At 45.7% G+C, this 20566-nt stretch overlaps 1 protein-coding gene across 5 annotated transcripts in view; it reads left to right on the top strand.

The window, feature by feature from the left end:
• The first annotated feature begins 257 nt into the window (after positions 1-257).
• Positions 258-20566, top strand: part of MED13L (mediator complex subunit 13L) — a 168690-nt gene continuing 148381 nt past the window's right edge. Inside the window, exons 1-3 of one of the 5 annotated variants that reach the window (XM_072351113.1) lie at positions 258-440; positions 18450-18478; positions 18554-18687. In XM_072351113.1, the coding sequence (XP_072207214.1) occupies positions 369-440; positions 18450-18478; positions 18554-18687 (235 nt within the window). In that variant the 5' untranslated portion in view covers positions 258-368. Of the gene's footprint in view, positions 441-794; positions 904-18449; positions 18688-20566 lie in introns of those variants that run through there. The other 4 variants (XM_072351116.1, XM_072351114.1, XM_072351112.1 and 1 more) reach the window with 4 other exon arrangements.

Below are 20566 nucleotides of genomic sequence, written 5' to 3'. Positions count from 1 at the left end.
CCCGCCCCGCAGGGGCCGCCGCCGGACCGCGGGAGGAGCCCCGAGCCCCGCCGCGGCTGGGGGGGCCGGCGCTGGACGCGGAAGAAGAGCCCCGGGCCCCCCCACCCCTCTTCTCCTCCTCCTCTACCTCCTCCGCGGTGCTGAGGCGGCCTGGAGGCCCGCGGGAGGGCTGCCCTCCGCCGCCGCCGCCTGCTGAGCGGCCCCCGCTGGAGCGGGCCCCCGCCGGAGCCGCCTGAGCGCCGCCCCCCCGCCCGCCGGCACAGCAGCGCTCCCGGGGCAGCGGGCAGCGGCCGGCAGCGCCCGCAGCCTCCCCCCGCCGCCGGGCCCCGCTCCTCAGACATGCCCCGCGCTGGGGCTCGCCGAGGATCATGACTGCAGCGGCCAACTGGGTGGCGAACGGGGCCAGCCTGGAGGACTGCCACTCCAATCTCTTCTCTCTGGTGAGTGCCCGAGGAGGTGAGGGCTGGGGAAGGGGGGGGAGGGGGGTTGTGGGGAGGGCGGGCCGGTACGGCGGCTCGCACCGGGCGCTGCGGGTTTGGCGCCGGGCGCGGCTGCCGGGGGCTTTATAGCCCGGGCCGTGGGGCTGCTCCTCCGCTGGCCCCTCCCCCGGCGCGGCGCCCCGCGGCCGTGTCTCTCCGTCTCTCCGTGCGCGGCTCCGCTCGGTGCCACCGGGCCGGGGTTGCTCTGTTGTCTCTGTGACAGCAGCGTTAGGGCGGCAGCGGGCGGGCACGGGGCGCTGCGCGGGTCTTGGGCCGCTGTCAGCTGCTGGTACTGCCCCGCCTAGCACAGAGCCTGCCCCGGGACACGACGGGTGCAGAAATAATCATTTATTCCTTCCCTGGGGAGAAACAACCGAAGATGTTGTCTGCCGGGTAGCAGTGATGCTGTATTTCTGTATCGTTGGTAATGGACAACTTTGTACTTGGATTGATTGTTTGGTTTGATGGTGCAGGAATTATGCTATTGGCTGTTTCCACGCAGAAACAGCGTCCCTTGGAAGCCAGTTTACCAGCAGGCTGTGCACCTGCTGCCCACTCTTTCCGGCTGGGCATGGCTGTGCTGGGGGGGCTGGCAGCCAGGTGGGGTTGGGGGCTTGATGTGTGGGAATGCATGGTGCGGGGTGGGGATAGAGGGGGGGGGCGTTGGGCCCTTCCCCTTTGTGAGCACTGGAGGTGGCTGCTGGTGTGGTGGTGGTGCTGGGGTCTCATTTCCAGCAGAAAGGAGGGGAGTGCTGTTGGCTGTCTTGCAGGAAGGAAGGGAAAGAAGAAAATGGGCTGGAAATGTGAATGATATTTTTTTTTAACATTTTATTTTTCATTGTTGTGTGTTATTGTTTTGCCTCCCTCTGCTTGCTTCTCTGTTATTTTGTTGCTCTTATTTGTTACTTTGTTCATACCTGCGGAGAATGTGGGGCAGGAGCCCTCAGCACTCAGCTGCTGGGAAAGGAGCCCCGACCTCCTTCTGCGGGGATGAATGCAAGGCTAATTTTGGCTTTTTCATGAACTTGTTCCATCACCTGGCCTTGTGCATGGGCTTTCCCTTGGCGGTGCTCTTGGAGCCATAACTGCATGTAGGAAGCGGTGCTGTGTGTGCAGAGGTGTGGGAGCTGTTGCGGTGACTTTGAATATACAGCTCATACATGTGAAGGAGAAATGGTGAGCATGAGGGAGACGGCTGTACGGATGGACAGAGGAACGGAGTGCTCTCTGCTTTGTGTAAGGAGCTGTGAGGTCCCCATTTATTCATGGAAAAATGCTTATTTTTGAGGTGTGTAACTTTACGTACTTGCAAACTGCAGGTCTGCCTTTGGTTAATAAAAATTAAATTGGTTGGCATACAATTGGCATACATTGTGATCTGAGGTTACTTCATAGTGACTGCAGCTCGGTCTGTCTGCTTTGTGTTTCACCCTGCTGGGCTGGGGAAATGGGAACTTTTTAAATAGGGCTGTGATCCGTCAGAATGCAGGTGGGCTTCATAATAATTGTGAGTTTAATGTGCGATCTCTTTGTTTCTCAGGTAATTCTGTGGAAGGCATCCGTACCTGAAATGTAGTACTATGCATCCAACTGTAATGATTTGATTATTTTCAGGGTCTAGTTGCAAGCAAAAAAATATCCCTTGTATATATACTTGTTTGTGTGTATATATATTGGTGTATATATACATACACATATACAAATGCACTAACTATTGGTGTGATTTGTTTTCGGTTAAATTGATATTTGCTATGGTTTATGTATCAGTATATTGAGGAAGGAAATAGGGACTGGGAGTCTGTGGCCAGCAGAACTGACTTTATAGCCTCAAATTGTCACACTCATTTAAAAACTTAGGCAGTGTTTAAGGTGCAGTAGTTGGGATTACTAATTGGAGAAAGTTTTGCTCATCACTTACTCTTTCAGTGCAACAGAACAGAAACATGCACAAATGAATCAGCTGTTGATGGGAACTCATTCAGTTTGTAGGAGTGAGGCGAATTACTGCTGTTTGAAACCCGTTCTGCCATTAGACACTGAGTATTACAGTTCATTTTAAATCTCCAGCTTCGTTTTGGGCCTGAATCAAAAAGCAATGTTCTTGCCTGGAGAATTACAGTTCAGAAGTAGTACTTCTGTTTGGTCATGTTGAAGCAGCGTTTTTCCCCACAAGCATTCCCTTTGTCTAAGGAGGAACAGCAGCTCCTGTGTCGGAGGAGCCGGACTGTGCTGTACACCTGAGGTTGGCTTTGGGGTATATGTCACCTCATCATTTCCAGCTTGTTTGTCTGTCAGCTGTAGATGGACTTTAGAGAGATGGTAGGCACTGCTGTTTGTTTGAATCTTCTTGGGGAAATATTCCTGGAAGTATCTTACTGTCATTAAACTGTTTCTAGTAACTGTTTACGTTTTGTCAGTGATGCCTGGAATGTGTAAAGGCTCTTAGTTTAAAATATGTCACCTGAGGGGAAGGCATAGTCTTAAGGTTATAAAATGAGCTCTGATCGTGCAGATATCAGAAGTGATGTCCGGCACCTGCAGTGGTGTTCAGGCAGAGGCATGAGGGGCTTCTCTCCGTGGTGTGCTGTGCTGGCAAAGGAAGCCAAGCCATTGTGGAAAGTGGGTTAATGTGTGTGTTTGGTCAGGCAGGCAGCCTGCACAAGGAAACCTCAATGTCTGCCCTAAACATAAGCCTTTCTTAGTAAGGTGATACGAGGGTCACAGAACATGCTTCAGATGGCAACCTGTCCATCCTGTGGTGCCCAGCAGGTTGATGGCTGTGCTCATTAAGAGCACACATTGTCTGAAATCACTGTAGGAGTTGTATTTATCCTAAGTCTGTTTTTGCAGCAGTAGTCAAAATGTCTGCAGCTGGAAAAGAGTGCCTGTTTGTCAACAGTGCTAAGCAAGCAATTGTTAAGGGGCAGTTTATTTAAATACAGAGTGTTGGCTAATAACTACTTAGAAACCACATGTTCTGAAGTAATGCCCTTTGTACTGAAACTTCAGCCCAGCTGGCAGACCGTCTTCCTGTGAATAATCCTGTATCATAAAAGTGTCTTACTGAAATTAATTTGATTTTATTTTTTTCCCATGAGTAAGGGCTGATAGTGTGAGGGTGAAGGCGTGTAGGGAGTGTAGGGCTCTTCTTCTGCCTGCCTGAGCTGCAGTGGTGGGTCAGGAGGCATGAGACAGCCCTGCAAAACTGGGCTGAGGTTGCATAATGCCTGCTGGGCCAGGAGGAAGAATGAAGCCAAGGGTGTCAGGAGCAACTGTGAGTTTGGAGTAGCTTTTGTGTGATGAAAGACTGGATGTTGTAGGGGCCTTCAGCCTGAAAAGGACTTGATTGTGTGCTTGGGAAGTGATAGGTATTTATGTAATGCTTCATAGAATCTGCTGTCAAAGAGGTTGTGAGCAGGTGTTTAAATGCATTCTCACAGGAGCTTGCTGCAGGAGAGAGGTTTGACTGGCAGGAGTTCATCTCTGCTCCACATCACCTTCCAGTGCGATTTTATAAACCGTAAGGGTCACTGGGGTTCTGTTTTTGGCTCCCAAACAGCCACAGAAGTTGTTGTTTTCCATCGGTGAGGCTTACTGCTGTTTTGGTGAAACTGAAAGGAGCCAAGGGAGTCTGCAGTGGCATTTGAAATATCTTCTTTAAGGGTTTTCATGGCATCCTAAAGTGAAGATCAGGAGTGCAGAGACTGCTGTAGAGGCAGTCTTGGTACCTTGCATAATTGTCAGTAAAAGACTTCATAGTAAACAATTGATTGCACAGTCAAATCCATAAGCAGTAGTAAATTAACTTGTCCTTGCTTGTCGGATTATCTGAGCAGCAGGCTGTTACTGCAGCATGCAGGTGGTTGTATCATGGCCTGGTCAGTATATTGCTTCTTTCAGGCTTTAGGTAGGTGTGAATTTACATAGATATATTCAAGGAATGGATTTAACCTGTCAAATTTTCCATCAATATTTGATTCTTTGGTTACCCTTTATCCTGAATGGGATGGAAGTAGAAAAGCTCCCTTCGAAACCTTTTTGGAAAGCAGTCAGAGAGCATTCAGGAGTTCTATGGAGTCTATTCAGGTGTGAGTTTAAACAAAATGAATACAGGTATCTAAAGAGATTAGGACAGAGCAGCATTCAAAGTATGTCACATCCAGCTTGCTCACCTTTGGGAGAGGAATTAATGACTGAGTTAGGTAAGTAACCTTTTCTGAGTGCTGCACAAGGAAATTGAGTGTGTAGGAGTTACATTTCCAGGTTGGGACCAAATGTGCCAAAAGCCCAGGCTGGCTGGTGGGAAGTGTCTGAGCGAGGCTCTGTGAAATCCTGCTTAGCTTCTGATCGTACTCATCTCCTGCAGCTGTCAGTCTTCTCAGTGCTGCTGGTGACAGCACAGGCCCTCAGGGAGGGGGCCACCGTGAATGTGAACATAAGAAAATACTCAATATTAGGCTGATGTGGTTGTTATAAAACAAACAAAAACAGCAGCTGATCAAGAATTGTAAATTTCACTTGCTTATCCTGGCTGAAAAGATGCAATATTTCTAGGTTGTTCTACGTAATTGTGCAGTACTGACAGCACAACCCTAGTTAGCAAAAACATTTTGATCTTAAGTCTTTGTTTTTCCATTTGTTGCTTCTGAGAGCACTTCCTCATGTGAAAGAGTTAAAAGGAAGAACTCGTCCATGCTGTAGTTGAGCCTTTTTGCTATTATTTTCCTTCTTTGAAATGTAATTATCTTGAAGAAATCTATAGAAACTGAAATCTTTGAATTTTAGGGGAGAAACTTTTGTGAGCTGTGTCTGCTGGCTGTACTAATGTAATTGGATTTGGTCACTGGATGAAGAGAATTTTTGGTGTGGGGGTGTAGATAGCCCTTCTGTAAATGCTAGGAGGTATCAGTGTGAACAGAATGGCATGCTTGAAAGAAGTTGAATGCTTAGGCCTGTTTGATAAGCTTTATGGTTATGGGGTGAGAACTCTCCACCTTGTCTCCCATCTCCCTTGCTCACTGCAGGGAACCCCTTCACCTCATATGTACCTCCTTGGTCAGGACAGCGTCCTTCTGCTGACTCCTGCTCACACCAGGAGTGCTGCTGCAGTTTTCTCTTGTCCTGCGGCTGGGATCATTCTGCTTCTCTGCATTCTTCTGTTGCTGCACCATCTCCTCTGGTTACTGTGATTTTGCTTCCAGAGGCTTTGGTCCTGCTCCTTCTCTGCCTTTTATTTTTCACTTTGCACTGAGTGCTGCCTCCCGCAGCGACCGGTGCCATCAGACACTACCGAGTAACTTCTTACTGGTTTGTTTTGTTGTTTTTTTTTTTTCTAGTTGTTCCTTCCTAATGCAGGAATGTTGCCACTTTATGCCTGCACACCCAGGGGTTTGTAGGACTGCATAGCAGTTTTCTTAATCTCGTGAGCACGCTGCCTGCAGGCAGCCCAGTAACACGAGTAGGGGGTTGTCTTTGGGGCTGACCAGTATAGCGTTATACTCTTTCAAATCTCTGTATCCCTCTGCTGCTGTGTCTGTGTGAGCTGTGTGCTTCTTCTGTAGTCACGGCTAATTTGTGGCTTCATTCACTCTCCTGAGCAGAATCGCAGTAGTGTGTATGGAAATGTGATTTGAGTGTTTGGTGGCATTCTCTCCTTTGTTTCTTTGAAACAGGAAGTTTTATGGTGCTGCTGCTGCACAGTGTGCCTCTAGGCAATATTTACATCAACCAGGTCAAACATATGCAAACACCTTGTCCTGGTGCTAAGGAATGGATTTAATCATCCTACAAAACTGGAGAAAAATGGACAGTCCTCACCAGTTACAGTTTTTATTTAAAATAAGACACCGTTCTATGTCACTTTTCACAAGGAACTTTGCTTTCTTTCATCGGCCCCCATGGCAGTGCTGTGTACTGCTCGTAGCTTTCTATGACAAGACAAAAACAATACAGGAAGAAGGAGTGTTTTTTCCCTCCCTGTGTTCCTTTCTGTGCCATATACCCATGGCAAGACTCAGCTCCTGTGTATGCCTGCATCAGAGAACTCCTGTCCCCTCTCACCCCCCCCCCCCCCCCAGCACTGCACCGCTCCTTCCCTTGTGTCGTCTCCCCCTGCGTTCAGACTGCAGTGTGGATTGAAGCTGGGTGCAAGTGGCTGTGTAGGAGAAGAGATTGAAAGCTCGTTCAGTACAACTTCATTTAATTCATCCTTTAGTTTGAAGAGAGTTGTGTTGCAGTTGTTGCCATGTTGACTGTTTTGCTCACAAAATACAGTATTTTGATAAAATAGTGGATTGAAAAGAAAATCTATAGGAAAACTCTTCTGAACGAGTGATCCAGACATTGAAAGCCTCCTGGTTTTTGGTAATGTGTTACTTTGTGATGGTATAAAACCGAGCTTTTTTCCTCATTGGAGCCTCTGGTTTGCTAGGAAGCCCTGAGCCTGTTTTGTACAGCTGCAGTCTCTTGCTGCTGGGTTCTTTAAGTCTCAGCTCCTGCATAGCTGCTGTGTTCCATAACTTGTAGCTGATTCTGTGGAAGCTATAAAATCCTTTCCAGGAATGTCTTGTAGTAACCATGCCAACACCTTTATACAGAAAACAATTTGTTTGCTGGCAGAGGAGGCTAATTGGTTCTGAGTTTGCCCAATGTTTCTGATTATTAAATTTTGTCTTTAAATAACATTTTGAGTTCTGTGAATTTCCAGAATTCCCTTCTGAAAGGGGGGGGGGGGGGGGGGGGGGGGTACTGGGTTCACGTGTGTGCAGGAATGACAGTAAGAAAACTGGCAAAAGGAACCTGCATGACCAGTTATATAGTAGTTTTATTTGCACTTTGTATGTTAAGGAAGAGTGCTTGAGAGAACTATTTTATACAAATCTATACTCCTGTTTTCCCTTTTTGAAGGAGTTTTGGCAGGCTGCCTGACAAGTGGGGCTTCGCTTGGTGCCCCTGTTGGCGTTGGTGCCTTGCAGGGTTGTCAGGACACAGTGTGGGTCATGCTGTGGTTGCACTCAGTGCATGGAGCAATCCCTGAGCTGCTGCTCTTGCAGCTGTAGTGCCTGGTGGTGGTGTGTGACAGTGTTCTGAGCTCCTAGTGCAGATTCTTCTTTTTTTATTCTGTTTTTCTGTTTTTTACATAAAGGAAAAGAGCTGCATTCCTGAACTCAGTGGGTCAAAGTTTACTCTACTTTGGTTGTTATTTCCTCTCCTCCTCCCCCTTCTTCTTCTTTTTTTTTTTTCCCTTTTACTGCTCATGTGTTAGATTACTTTGTTTGGGAAACATCTGATAGTCCATTGTAAGGCTCTGATGTTTGATATTTCCTTCCTTCAGTTAAAAATAAAAAGCTGAAGGCAGAGAGAAGAATCCTTCACTTTCATATTTGCTTGTAATTTGGCTCTCTTGTGGCTGTTGCCGTGTGTTTTGCTTTCTTTTCTGAATATGCTGGATAACTTATTATTTACTTTTTAATTTGGAAAACGGGCAGTTCCTTAGTGCCGGCGATGTCTTTTTGAAGGGAACTGCAGACCTGAGCATTCAGAGTGAGGAAAAGGATTCTTTGGCAGTCCTGTTGCACGTGGGTTTGATTTCTTTTCTGTGCTATTAGAAGTGGTGAAAAAGCACAGTGGTGGTTTTCATTTTCTCTGCTCTCAGCTATCTAGTCAGAAGTTATAATACAATTGATTCCCTTTGTGAAGGAGCTGGCTGGGGCTTTGTGCAACTCTGTTGAACCTTTAGCCTGCTCGGTGTAATCATGGCCATAGCCTGACCTGCAGAAGTTAGGGAACACACTGTTAGGAAGAAGTTACCACAAGTTTTTGTTGAAGGATGTGAACCACTAAAGGTGAATTTTACAAGCTGGTAGAGGAGCTGGATGACATGTTATTAATTACCTCACCCTAGGGTTTGTTCAGGTTGAAATAGGGTATTCAGTTCCTTCTGTCTCTCCTCAGAGGAGACATTTTCTTGCAGACATTCTGCAGCATACAGTGGCATATCTTTATTTATCCTCCCTGTTCAGTTCTGGTGTAGGTAATTGTTCACTTCTTTCTCTCTATTGCATAAAAACACCAAAATGGAAGCAAAACCCACTGCGTCTTTGCTTTGAGTACTTTTGTCTGCTTTTGTTTTACATGGGTCAGTAAGTTCTCCATGGACACAGGTAGATCTTGTCCAGTAGCATCCACTGAGAGCTATATTCCTACCCATCCAGCACCTGTTTTGTTGTTGAAATTGGCTTTTCAGTTTTCCTCAATTTTTCTCATGCTGGTGATGACTCTAGCATGATAGCTAACAATTTCATGGATTTGTAACAGCCCAAGGAGCAGAAGGAACAAGTGTGTGCAGGTGTGTGCCCCCCTGGGCTTCAGTAGCACATTTACTTGAGAAGATCTTGCAGTCATATATTTAGTATTTCTGGCTTGAGAGCATCTTTTCAGGTAGTGGCTGAATCTTTGCCCTTTGGCCACCGGCTGGGCTTACATGTTATCCTCTCAGATCTGTCTGATGAACTTGGTGTAGCCCTTCCTGCCTAGAGGTGCTGGGGAGCCATGCTGAGAGCCGGGTGCTGAGTGCTGTTGGGGCCACTCAGGGCTGGAGCTTTGTTAACCAAAGCCATTCACTGCACTGATCTTGACATCTTGATGGAGCCTGAAGGTTGTCTTGCACAAATTCCTTTTGTTCTGTTTTTCTTGTTTGTGTGCCTACACCCTCAACTTATGTCTTGTTTATCTATGCTGAATTTCACGTGCTGGCTTGATTTCTTCCATGGTGTGCAATTTGAAGTTCTTTGCAGTGGGCTCTTATCCTTCCATCTCAATTTTGTAAGCAGAGTCTGTCATTTTGCTGGTCTCCTCCTTCTTCATTTTAGTATCTGTGGAAAATCTTGTGAAGCACTTTTCTCTACATTGGTTCCAGGTGTCCCCTTTTACAATAGCAAATGTATTCTCCTCTCCTTTTCCCTCTTGGGTATCTGTTAATCCACAGCAGAGCTCTTCTCTCCTGACCTGTAGCTATTTGACTTGTAAAACTCTTCTTAAATGTTTATTAGCAATCAGCATATGCTTTATTAGTCTTTCCTTGTTCACGCATTTTTGCACTGCAGCTCAAGTTCAGGAGATGCTGGGCTGTAGCTGTCTGAGAGATTAGACTCCAGGAAGGTGCTGTTACTCTTCCTGTGTGTCAGTGTATGTGCCTGTTCATCTTCCTTCTGCTGGCTTCTATTTTAGACTTTTATTTTGGTACTTAACCCAGAAATTGTATGGCTCTTGGGATACATATCAGCAATTTGGGCCTTTGTATCGCATTATTCTTTCTTTTATGCTTGCCACTCAAAACTTCTTTGGTAGCTCCTACATCTACCAGAACTGCTGAAACCTGAGCATTCATACTGGGGTCCTTTTATATTTTCCACCTCAAATTCCTTTTGAGACTGCTCTGACTTCTGTTTTCTGAAACAATCCCTTAATCTTCCTAGCTGCCTCTTCTCCCTCGTACATGGGATTGTGCTGACAGCTGGGAGACAGAAAAAAAAACTCCTTCCTGTCACTAGTGTTTACATCTTAGGCATGATAGCTCACGCTGTTGGTTTGTTGCTCTTAATAATGGTACGTGTGGATGTTTTTAGGAGTATTTTGGTTTTTCTGGTCTTCAGCACTAGGATGCAGTATCTCAAATGACGCCATGTATAAACTCTATCAGGAGAATTTCTGATAATAGGATCTTGGTTACCTGGAGGAGATAAGAGCTGGCACACATGTACTGCTGGGCTGGTGTGTGTCACACACAGCTCTGGGGCAGCGGTGTGCAGACCGTGTGCTGGAGTACAGAGAGGAAGGCTGTGGGCCCAAGATGCTCTGCTGGCCTCTGGTGCTGCATGAGGGGGCACTCAGGTGCATGCTGGCTTTAAGAACAGATGGGTAGAGGGGCTGACATATTCATCCTTGTTTTTCTGGGATTGTTGGTGGCTGTCCTGTGTCCCTTCTCAGTCGCTGGACTGTGCCCTTGGGGCAGAGCAGGCAGTCAGATGTGTTGTTCTGGTGCTGAGTGGGTGCATGTTGAAGGGAATGGCACTCATCTGAGTTCTGCTCTTCAGAGCACTGAGCATGATGTGGTATTCGTGTTGGCCATGTGGATGCCATTTCAGTAGTAGACTATTATTTATTTATTTTTTCTAATCTGTTGGTGTTTTTCCTTTCTTGAATTCAAAGCATGACTGGGTTTGGTACAGATCGTTGTTTATGTGGTTCTTTTCATGCTGGTCTGTCAGTCAGTGCCCAGCAGATGCCATTCTGGACTCAATACAACCCACTGAGTGCAGTGCACTTCCCCTTGGGAAGGGGCAGCAGGGAGGAGCCCTGCAGGAAGGATGCACAAACCTGTTCCCTCTTCCCAAATGACCAGGGTAAGCAGGGGAATGGTAACACACAGCTTTGTAAATGGTCTGATTTTGAGAGACTGCATGGGGCTGAGGATGTTTGTTTTATTATTTCTTATTTTTTAAACCAGATGAGTTAAAAACCCTGAAGTAAAAAAGGTGGGAGGGCTGTGTGTTGCTGCTTGGCTCCTTGCTGGAGGAGGTGGTACTGCCCCAATTGTTTCCTTTAGTGAAGCAGTATCCTCTGTTCCTTGGGGTGTACGTGTATTTTCCTTGCCTTTGTTCTTCCTATTCACTTGACAGGGACTTAGGCAGATGTTGCTAAATATTTTATTTCAGTGGGAATGGGGGATAGGAGTTGTTGTCAGCATGTGCTGTTAGCCCTCCCCCCCCCCCCCCCCCCCCCCCCCCTTCCATAAGCACAGGTTGCTACAGCATTAAGTCTCTTCGTAGTGGGGATGACTTCAATGTAATCTGGTGTTTGAATGGCTGAGTAGAGTGTGAAATGATATTTTGTTGCTGTGTGTGGATGATGTAGTGAAATGGAACACTCAGAACCAAAACAGATGGTGCTAATCTTGAATCTGTCTGCAAGATCTTATAGCATTTAATTAAAATGGTGGTGCAATTCCCATGGCACCTTTAACTACAGTTTAAATTCCTGGACTATGAACTAAGGGCTTTCTTATGCAGATTTCTCCTCCTGTGAGTAGTCCTTAGTATGAGTCTCCAGTGACTTCAGCACAGCTACTTACTTGAATGGAGCTCTCTAAGATGCAACTAATAAAATTGGCAAATATATTTGTGACATTTACATTTTCTGTGTTCCAATTCAAAGCATAAATTGTAGATTAAAGACATTTGTCAAGTACGGTTTGATATAAAAATAAGCAAAAATGGAGACTAGAGAAATGGTTTAGATTTCGGCCACCCCAAGAAAACTAGGAAATAAATAGGGATTCTAAGCTTGCCTGAACACCTTAGCATCTTTCTTACAAAAAAAACCTTTTCCTTTTTTGTACTCCCTCAGGCTGACATTAACTGGTTTGTAGAAGTGCCATTTGGACAGGTAGTTGGGAAGTGTTTTAATGACCTTTTTTTCCTCTTTGGGTCAGGGAATTGAGAGAGATGACAGCAACCTGAGCAGTGTCGCACTGACAGCCTTTGAGGTGGTCCGGGCACTTAATCTAAGAGAACCAGGCACAGCCCAGCTCTCAGACCTCTTCCATGCCTGTTCTGTAGATCTTTGTCTTCATTTCTGTACGTCTCCTGCTTTGGATGCTCTGGAGTGCTGATCTCCCACACTCTATGGCCTGAGTCTGCCTTAGATTTTCACATTCATTTGTGCTATATGAAGCAGGAAAAAAATCTGTGTGGTTCATCTGTAAACTCTGCTGTATGCTTAGTGTGCCCAAACACAAGGTTTTGCAAGCCTTCTGCTGCTCCTGCTGTGTTCTGGTGTGATCTGTCCAAGCTCTGTGATAAAACAGGTGGACTTTCTTAAGTCTTCTGGGAAGTTAATTTAGAAATGGTCTATGGTTTGGACTATCTATGTCTTGTGGGGAAAAAGCATTAGATGGTGATGAGCACAAGAAAGAGGTGGCAGAAGATCTGTTTTGTTTGTGTTCCATCTGCAAGGGCTGCAGAAGAGGAAAATAGTCACAGTGGCTACACAGCACTAATTAAATCCTCAGGGTTGCTGGGAGTGTGCCAGAATCAAGTTGTGCCGTGTGAAATGTTGCTGGGGAATTGTGATTTTTTAGCAGCCGAAACTCTGCCAATCTGAACAGAGCACTATGAGATCAGCAGAAGACCCTGCCTGCCTGTTCTGATTTAAGCCTGAGGGGAGGGGAAGGAATCAGAGCTTCGGTTTTATCTCTACTGGGGATTTACGGAGCTGAATGCTGTCTTGGAGTTAAAATGGCTCCAGCCCTCGGCTGCCGCAGATCGTGTGGCGGTGTTGTCTGTATTTAAGGCTGCAGAGTAATGGCTGCAAGAGAAGGTGTAAATTTGCTTTCTCTGTCTCTTCTCCCTTGTGTACACGATGGGGGGGGGGGGGGGGGGGGGGGGTATCAGAGGGTTGAATAATCTTAGCTCTTCTTTTTTTAATCATTTTTGTTTTGTTTTATTTGAATCTGTTTTGCCCCTCAGAGTGCAGTGATTCTAAGACAGTCACCCAGAAGGAGGGAGAGCCATGTGTGGTACTCTCTGGCCATGTTAGTGAATGAAAGCATTGACATGGCTGTGTTTTCATCATTACCTATTTCTTGGTTATGTTTCAGATGTGTTCAGCTGCCTCCCTGGCGTTCTGGGTTTGAATGCTGACCCTCTTACCCCAATAGCTGCCTTTGGTTATATCAGAACCAGATCTCCAGTGTCTTAGGAATTCTGCTGTTGCAAGCTGAATGTTAGAGATTTGGATGTTGTTAGACAGAGGTCTGATTTCTTTGTTTCCTCATGGGCTTGGCCTGGCACATGCAGAACAGCCTTCTCACAAACTCTTCGTTTTGTGTCCAACTGCTGTTCACAGATAAGAATTTCATTTTATTAACTTGGTTGAGTTGAGCCCTTTGCAGCACAGCCCTCCAGAACATATGTTCCCTTACAAAGCAAACAGTCTTTTGCATAACGCGTGATTTACTAACAATGTTGGTTAACTGTAAGTATTTCTAAGTTCTTTCTTTGTCATGATTTGTAGCATTAAGAAAATTGTAACAACTGTAATAAGCTGAAACTGCATGTGGGAGAAGGTGCAAGAAACACAACAGATTGCATCACCTGGAATGACTTTTGTTTCAGCCTGCATTCATTTCTGAACAGTTGTGAGCAAAAAGCTGTATGTTCACAGTTCTATGCTCAGACAGAAACCAAGGCTGCTGGTGTCAGTGTCTGCCTTAGGGCTGCTTGAAACCTGCAGCAGTGCTGCCCTCCCTGACCCGCTCTGCTGTCCTGTCTTAGTGGTACAGGCATTTCCCTGGCTATGTAATGAACCTGGCTTGAGGACTAATCTGAGTGGAGGGGAAAAAAAAAGTTCAGTAAATACTTCTGATTTTTAGTTGGCTCCCCTGGTTATGAGTGCATGCAGACAGCAGCACTGCTGTAAAGCAGGATGGGGCGAAGCCAGGCGCAGGCTGCTGGGAAGGCCAGGCCTGCTTTTGGCAGCACTGCTCGCGTGTGCTGCCCTACGGCCATCAGCAGCTTCTGCACACAGTGTAATTCCTGTTCTGTGTGATGAGGGCTGTCCCTAAGGGGACCCCCCACTGCACTCAGCTGTGCCTTTCCCTCCTGCCCCATCTGCACTGCTGACCGTGGATGTTTTTCCATTTAGTCTCCAGAGCCACAGGCTGTCTGGGTTGTAATGTCCAGCTTCAGATGGAGGGCTTAGATCTAGGGAGTAATGCTGATTTAAGGAAGTGAATATGAAGAGCCTCAGTGAGGGTGCAGGTACCTCAGTGGTGTTAGTGTTAATAGAAAGCTGCCCGTAGAGGCACAAGATATAAGCTGCCTGCTGCCAGCTTCTCTTGCGTACTACTTCTGTATTTAGATCTTCTCTTGAATTCAATTGTAATTAACATGGAGCAAACTCTGGAAGTTCTGAAGTGTCAGTATTGATTTTCACCTAATACAAACAGAAAGACACATATACAAATAAATACACCAGACAGGCTTTCCTGCTTTGGCCAGGATGTGAGATATCTTGAGATATTACTTTATGTTGCCAACCTTAGCACTCCCCAGACTTCTCTCCCTTTTTTTTGGGACTCATTGCTCATGTGGGCACTCAGTGTCAGCCCAGCTCAGCTTGGGGTCATTGGCCGTACATCTCAGCCTATAGAATTGCTCCTAACATGTGTCACTGTGATGTTAGATCACCTGTGGCTCTGGTGGATTCCGTGCACTTTTCTTTCTAGGGATATTTCATCTCTCATATGGGTGGAGTGTTCTGGGCTCCCAGAAGCTGTGTATGTAGGAATGTGCCCACTGCTTCTGCAGCTGATCTCTGGTTATTGCTCTGCTGACCAAGTGTGTGTTGTTGTTGGTAATTTGTTTTGGGGTTTGTTTGTTGGTTTTTTTTTTTTTTTTTTTTTTTTTTTTTTTTTTTTTTTTTTTTTTTTTTTTTTTGTCATCCTCCTGTTGTATGTTCCTGGAGGATGGCAGTGTAGAAACACTTAACGTAGTTTTTCCTTGGCTTCCCTGTGCTGGCACTGATCTCTGAGGCTTTGTGATCTGTGATAATATTTGCTGTACTGCTTCAGAAACTCCACATGTTCCTTTCCTATGCCGTAGATAGAGATCCACGTTGAACAGATGTAGATGTTTTTGAGAAGCATGTGTAAGTACTTTCTTTTAGAGTATTATGTCATGTGTGAGGTATTCCAGTGCTATACTGCATCCTACTGTGGAAAAAATAGATTTTTGCCCTTGCCTTTTCCTTGTCCTCCTGCTCTCCTGTTCACTTTCTTAGTGCCAGTGATGTGGTGTGCACTGTTTATATCTTCTCATCTGTTCCCCCTTTACTCGCCAGCACTTTGAAAATGGCCAATGAAGTAGCTGCGTGGACTTGAAAATGGAGAGCCTTCTGTATGGGAAATGTAGCGCGGCTTTTGTTGGAGTGCTGGAGGTAGTAGCCTGAACCTCCATCTGCAGAGTGTGAAAGGAGGAGCACTGTGTGATTTGCGGGCTTTTTGTGTTCTTTAGAATCATAGAATCACTCAGGTTGGAAAAGACCTGAAAGATCATCAAGTCCAACCTCAGCCTAACCATAGTACCCTAACTCTAACAACCCTCTGCTAAATCATATCTCCAAGCACCACATCTAAATGGCTCTTAAACACATCCAGGAATGGTGACTCAGCCACTTCCTTGGGGAGCCTATTCCAGTATTTAACTGTCCTTTCTGTAAAGAAGTGTTTCCTAAATGTCCAACCAACCTAAACTTGCCTTGGTGCAACTTGAGGCCATTTCCCTTCATCCTGTCACCAGTGAGAAGAGACTTGCCCCACTCTCACTGTAAGCACCTTTCAGGTACTGGCAGATGGCAATAAGGTCTCCCCTCAGTCACCTTTTCCCCAGACTAAACAGCCCCAGCTCCCTCAGCCTCTCCTCGTAGGGCTGATTCTCCAAGCCCTTCACGAGCCTCGTTGCCCTTCTCTGGACCTGCTCCAGTACCTCCATGTCCTTTTTGTACTGAGGTGCCCAAAACTGAACACAGTACTCGAGGTGAGGCCTCACCAATGCCGAGTACAGGGGCAGGATGAGTTCCCTAGTCCTGCTCACCACACCATTCCTGATACAAGCCAGGATGTCATCAGCCTTCTTGGCCACCTGGGCACACTGCTGGCTCATATTCAGCCGACTGTCCATCAGCACACCAAGGTCCCTTTCCACCTGGGAGCTTTCCAGCCACACCTCTCCAAGCCTGTAGGGTTGCCTGGGGTTGTTGTGGTCAAAATGTTGTGGCACGGTGTTAGAACCGCCGCTTGCAACACTGGAGGCCTGGGTTTGAATCCCCCCTGTGGCGCAAGTGGTAGAACTGCCACTCTGCTACACTAGAGGGCTCGAATCCTGGGAGTTGGACTCGATGTTCTCTAAGGTCCCTTCCAACTCGCACGATACTATGATACTATGATAAAATGCAGGATCCAACACTTGGCCCTATTGAAACTCATGCCATTAACCTTGGCCCATTGTTCCAGTCTATCCAGGCCACTCTGTAGTGCCCTTCTTCCCTCTGGCGGATCAGCGCTGCCTCCCAACTTGGTGTCGTCTGCAAACTTACTGAGGGTGCACTCAATTCCCTCATCAAGATCATCGATGAAGATGTTAAACAGAAGTGGCCCCAGCACTGAGTCCTTGGGGACACCACTGGTGACCAGCCACCAACTGGATTCAACTCCATTGACCACAACTCTTTGGGCCCAGCCACCCAGCCAGTGTTTCACCCAGCAGAGCACGTGCCCATCCAGACCATGGGCAGCCAACTTCTCCATGATAATGTTGTGGGGAACAGTGTCAAAGGCCTTACTGAAGTCCAGGAATAAAGATTCCGGAGTAAATCTTGTCTCCTCTTCTTTGTGTTCAAGAAACATTTAGATGTTGCAGCAAGGGATGTGGTTTATTGGGAAATATTGCTGATAGGTGGACGGTTGGACTGGATGATCTTATAAGTCTTTTCCAACCTTGGTGATTCTGTGAATTCTATCCGTATTCTTCATAGGTACTGCCCAGAGAGAGGAGAGGAATGCTTACTGTGTAGGTGTAGCTCAGTTTGGGGAACACCCAACTCCTGCAGGCAGTGCTTCCATGCTATGCCTTTCCTCTTCTGCCTGGCAGCAACGAGTCTTGTTGGAGGAGCAGTAGCAGGCTTGGAGCTCCTGCAGCTTGCTGTGTAGGCCAGCTGGCTTTTCCTGTAAGACCACTTGAGAGCTGAGCACACTGCTATTTCTGAGCAGCAGAGCGAAGGGTGTGAATGCTTTCAATGAAGCAGTAAAGGTAATAACAGCAGTGAGAATGTGGTAACATGGTTAAGAACTAGAATACAAGCCCACTGTGAACATGGAGTGTGTATGTACTGATCTTCTCCTTGGTAGTGTGCTCATACTGGGCTGGCTCTGGGGGAGGTGAGAGTCCTGCTTGTGCTTTGGACAGGCTCTGGGCCTGTGGTCTTGGGGCAGGCAGGGGGAGCTAGGCTGGGGCTGGGGGGAGGAGTGCAGTGTGCCAGGCAGGAGACAAACAGGTAGCACCCGATGATTTCAGAAACAAGATATATGACAGCTTGGAGTCTCTGCTATTAAAAGCAAAAAAAAAAAAAAGCAAAAAAAAAAAAAAAAAAAAAGAGGACTGTAGCACTGCTATCCTGGTTCCAGCTACCAGCTCTTCCATGGTTTAAGTGCTTCAGCTTCTTTCTCTCTGGCAGCTCTTTTTGCACTTTGCTGTGCAGTGCAATACCTGCTTCAGATGTTTGCCTTCTGCAGAACAACTTCCCCAGAAGCCTGGGCAGCCATCTTCCTGTTCTTCTTTTATGGTGAATACAATGTTGTTGGGTGGAGAAACAGTAAATGGCAACTGTTCTTGCTTCACATCTGGTCACCTAAGCAAAATGAAAGGTATACACATATTACACTTCCAACATCTCCAAACTAACTTCTTTGCTATTTCCTGCTAAGTCTCTTGTTTTCTCACATCTCATAGTGCTTTCTGCTTATGTCTTTGATTTTTCCAGCTTCTGGGCTGACTCTGGAGCCACTTCACCACCAACTGGCAAGAGGGGGATGGGCCTCATTCTCCATCCTTGGCTTTAATTTTGTTTCTAACCTGTTGTGTTACAGTAAGATGACAGTAGGGTTAGAAACTGGAAATAAGTCTGCTGCGGTAGAAACTTAAATGCAGGGATAAGCCAGGTTTCTATTCAGTACTGTTTCTCTAAAGTCATTTTGCTTTTTTCTTGGCAGAGAAAGTGGAAAATAGGAGTTTTTAGCTCTGGCTGCTTAGAGCTAAATTCTAGGAATTAACAACAAAAATGAAACAATATTATAAATAAAACCGAGTTCTGAAATTAGGTGATTTAATGGCTTTTTTTTTCTCCTTTCCCCAGGCTGAACTCACAGGCATCAAATGGCGTAGGTACAATTTTGAAGGTCATGGGGACTGTGGCCCTATCATCTCAGCCCCAGCGCAGGATGATCCAATTCTGCTCAGCTTCATCCGCTGCTTGCAGGCCAACTTGCTCTGTGTGTGGCGCCGAGATGTCAAACCGGATTGTAAGGAACTGTGGATTTTCTGGTGGGGGGACGAACCAAACCTGGTAGATGTGATACATCGTGAGCTGCACAGTAAGTTGATCTCTCTTTGGTTTTTGATTTTTCTTTATACACCTAGCAATGAAAAAAGAATACTGTTGTTAAAGCCTTTAACTTGCTACCGTTTTGTCATAACTTGTATTTTGAGACCTAAAGAGGAAAAAAAACCAACGATGGGTACATTTGAGTTTTCCAGTGCAGCTGATCTGCAGATGAAGTGCAAAATAGCACTTGAACTTAGGGGAATAATAGAACAATACCTAACACTGTGAAATGACTTTTCCTGAAATCTCAGGTATGTGTAAAATTAAGAGTACTCTTTGAATGGGAATTTAGCAATAACAACAACATTTTGATATAGGGTAATAGTCAGTAGAGTGAAATACCTCTCCTGCAGAGTTAGGCAGACTCAGGGACACCATGGGTAGGTACATCAGTGAGGTTCTACGAGGCCCAAACTCGATACAGACTGTGTTACAGGAGCTGAGCATAAATGGAGGCAAGCTGCAATAATCATGTGTAGTAAATAAGAGGAAGGTAGGATAAGTGATAATGATGAGTTTATGTGACTCTTAAGTTTCATTCTGGATTGTTGAATTTGTTGAGTCCTTATTGACTCCAGAATGTCTAGCCATAAAATGATTGTACAAAATTAAACTCACCTGATGTAATGCGTTGTGGTTTTGACTCTACCCTCTCGATCGATCCATCTCTATCTTTTCATTAGCGTACTGTTGCTGTGAGTAGACATGGGCTGCCTGAAAACACTTCGAAAATGTATTTTACTGGACTCCATAAACACTTGTTCTTGTCTGAGATGAAAACGAGGGAAATTGAGCCACTCTGGAGTAATAATAATGTTAAAACAGTTCAAGGGTCAGTTCCTTAAGTTATGCAGTGAACTTTCATTGTTGTAGCCTATAATACTGTCTGGTGGTAAAACTTGTATACCAGTTCAAATATATACTGTATTGTGTTTGTCAAGCGTGCTTCGGTTGATTGTTATCTGCCCACGTCTGCCCCACGCTGCTTTGGTTCTGGGTTAGATATTATGTTCATATTCTTTTATAACCACCTATCTTTGGACAGTTTCAGACTTCATATTTTCAAGAGTAGCAGGTTGTTTGTTCGATAGTACAGCCTGTGAAATCAGGTATGAAATGCTTTCTAAGTATCTTTAGGTGTGTTTCGTGCAGGTAGCCACGTGATCATGTATAATTAAAGAGGTGGCTCTGAAGTGCTGCACTAAGCCTTTTCACTGATGTGAATTTTTTATGAGGCTCCTGTTCTGAATGAATGCATAGATAATATTTCTGTGCACCCAGCAAAGCTTTAATAATATGTTTTTGTGAAATATAGTTTATGTAATATTTCAAATGCAGTATATGGGATGTAAGTGCCTTTTTATTAAAGGGGAGTTTGGCTGTAGCTTACGTTTTCGTTGTAAAGTGATATAGTTTGTTTATGTCTAACATTTTGGTTACAACAGTGTAATGCTGCATCCGGAGACAGCAGTGTAGTGAAACATTGAGATGGGTGAGGAACTGAACCTCTATCAGAGCAGGAGGAGATGAAGTATAGCAAGTAGCAGGTAGTGTCACTTGGTGTTTTGACCTGGCCCAAAATATACGGACCATCCAGGTTGGAGCCTTCAGTGCAATAGCTTCCAAGTGGAATTAAATCTGCATATAGACTGCAGGAGCACTGCTCAGTATGTATTAACAGCAGTAGCACCACGTAGATGAGAGAGCTCGGGGTATTTCACAAGCACTGCAGCTGTCTGTATGTACAGAAAGGTACATCTGCCCTTGCACAGTAGCACTCTCATTGATATTTATTTGTAATGTTCTCACAAATTAAAGTGAAGTAATGTCTCAGAGGTAACGTAGTGGGATGTGAAAAGGTGCGAAGT

This window comes from Excalfactoria chinensis, chromosome 16 (assembly GCF_039878825.1).
Source record: "Excalfactoria chinensis isolate bCotChi1 chromosome 16, bCotChi1.hap2, whole genome shotgun sequence".
Classification (NCBI taxonomy): Eukaryota; Metazoa; Chordata; class Aves; order Galliformes; family Phasianidae; genus Excalfactoria; species Excalfactoria chinensis.
This window is presented reverse-complemented; position numbering and strand designations above follow the sequence as displayed.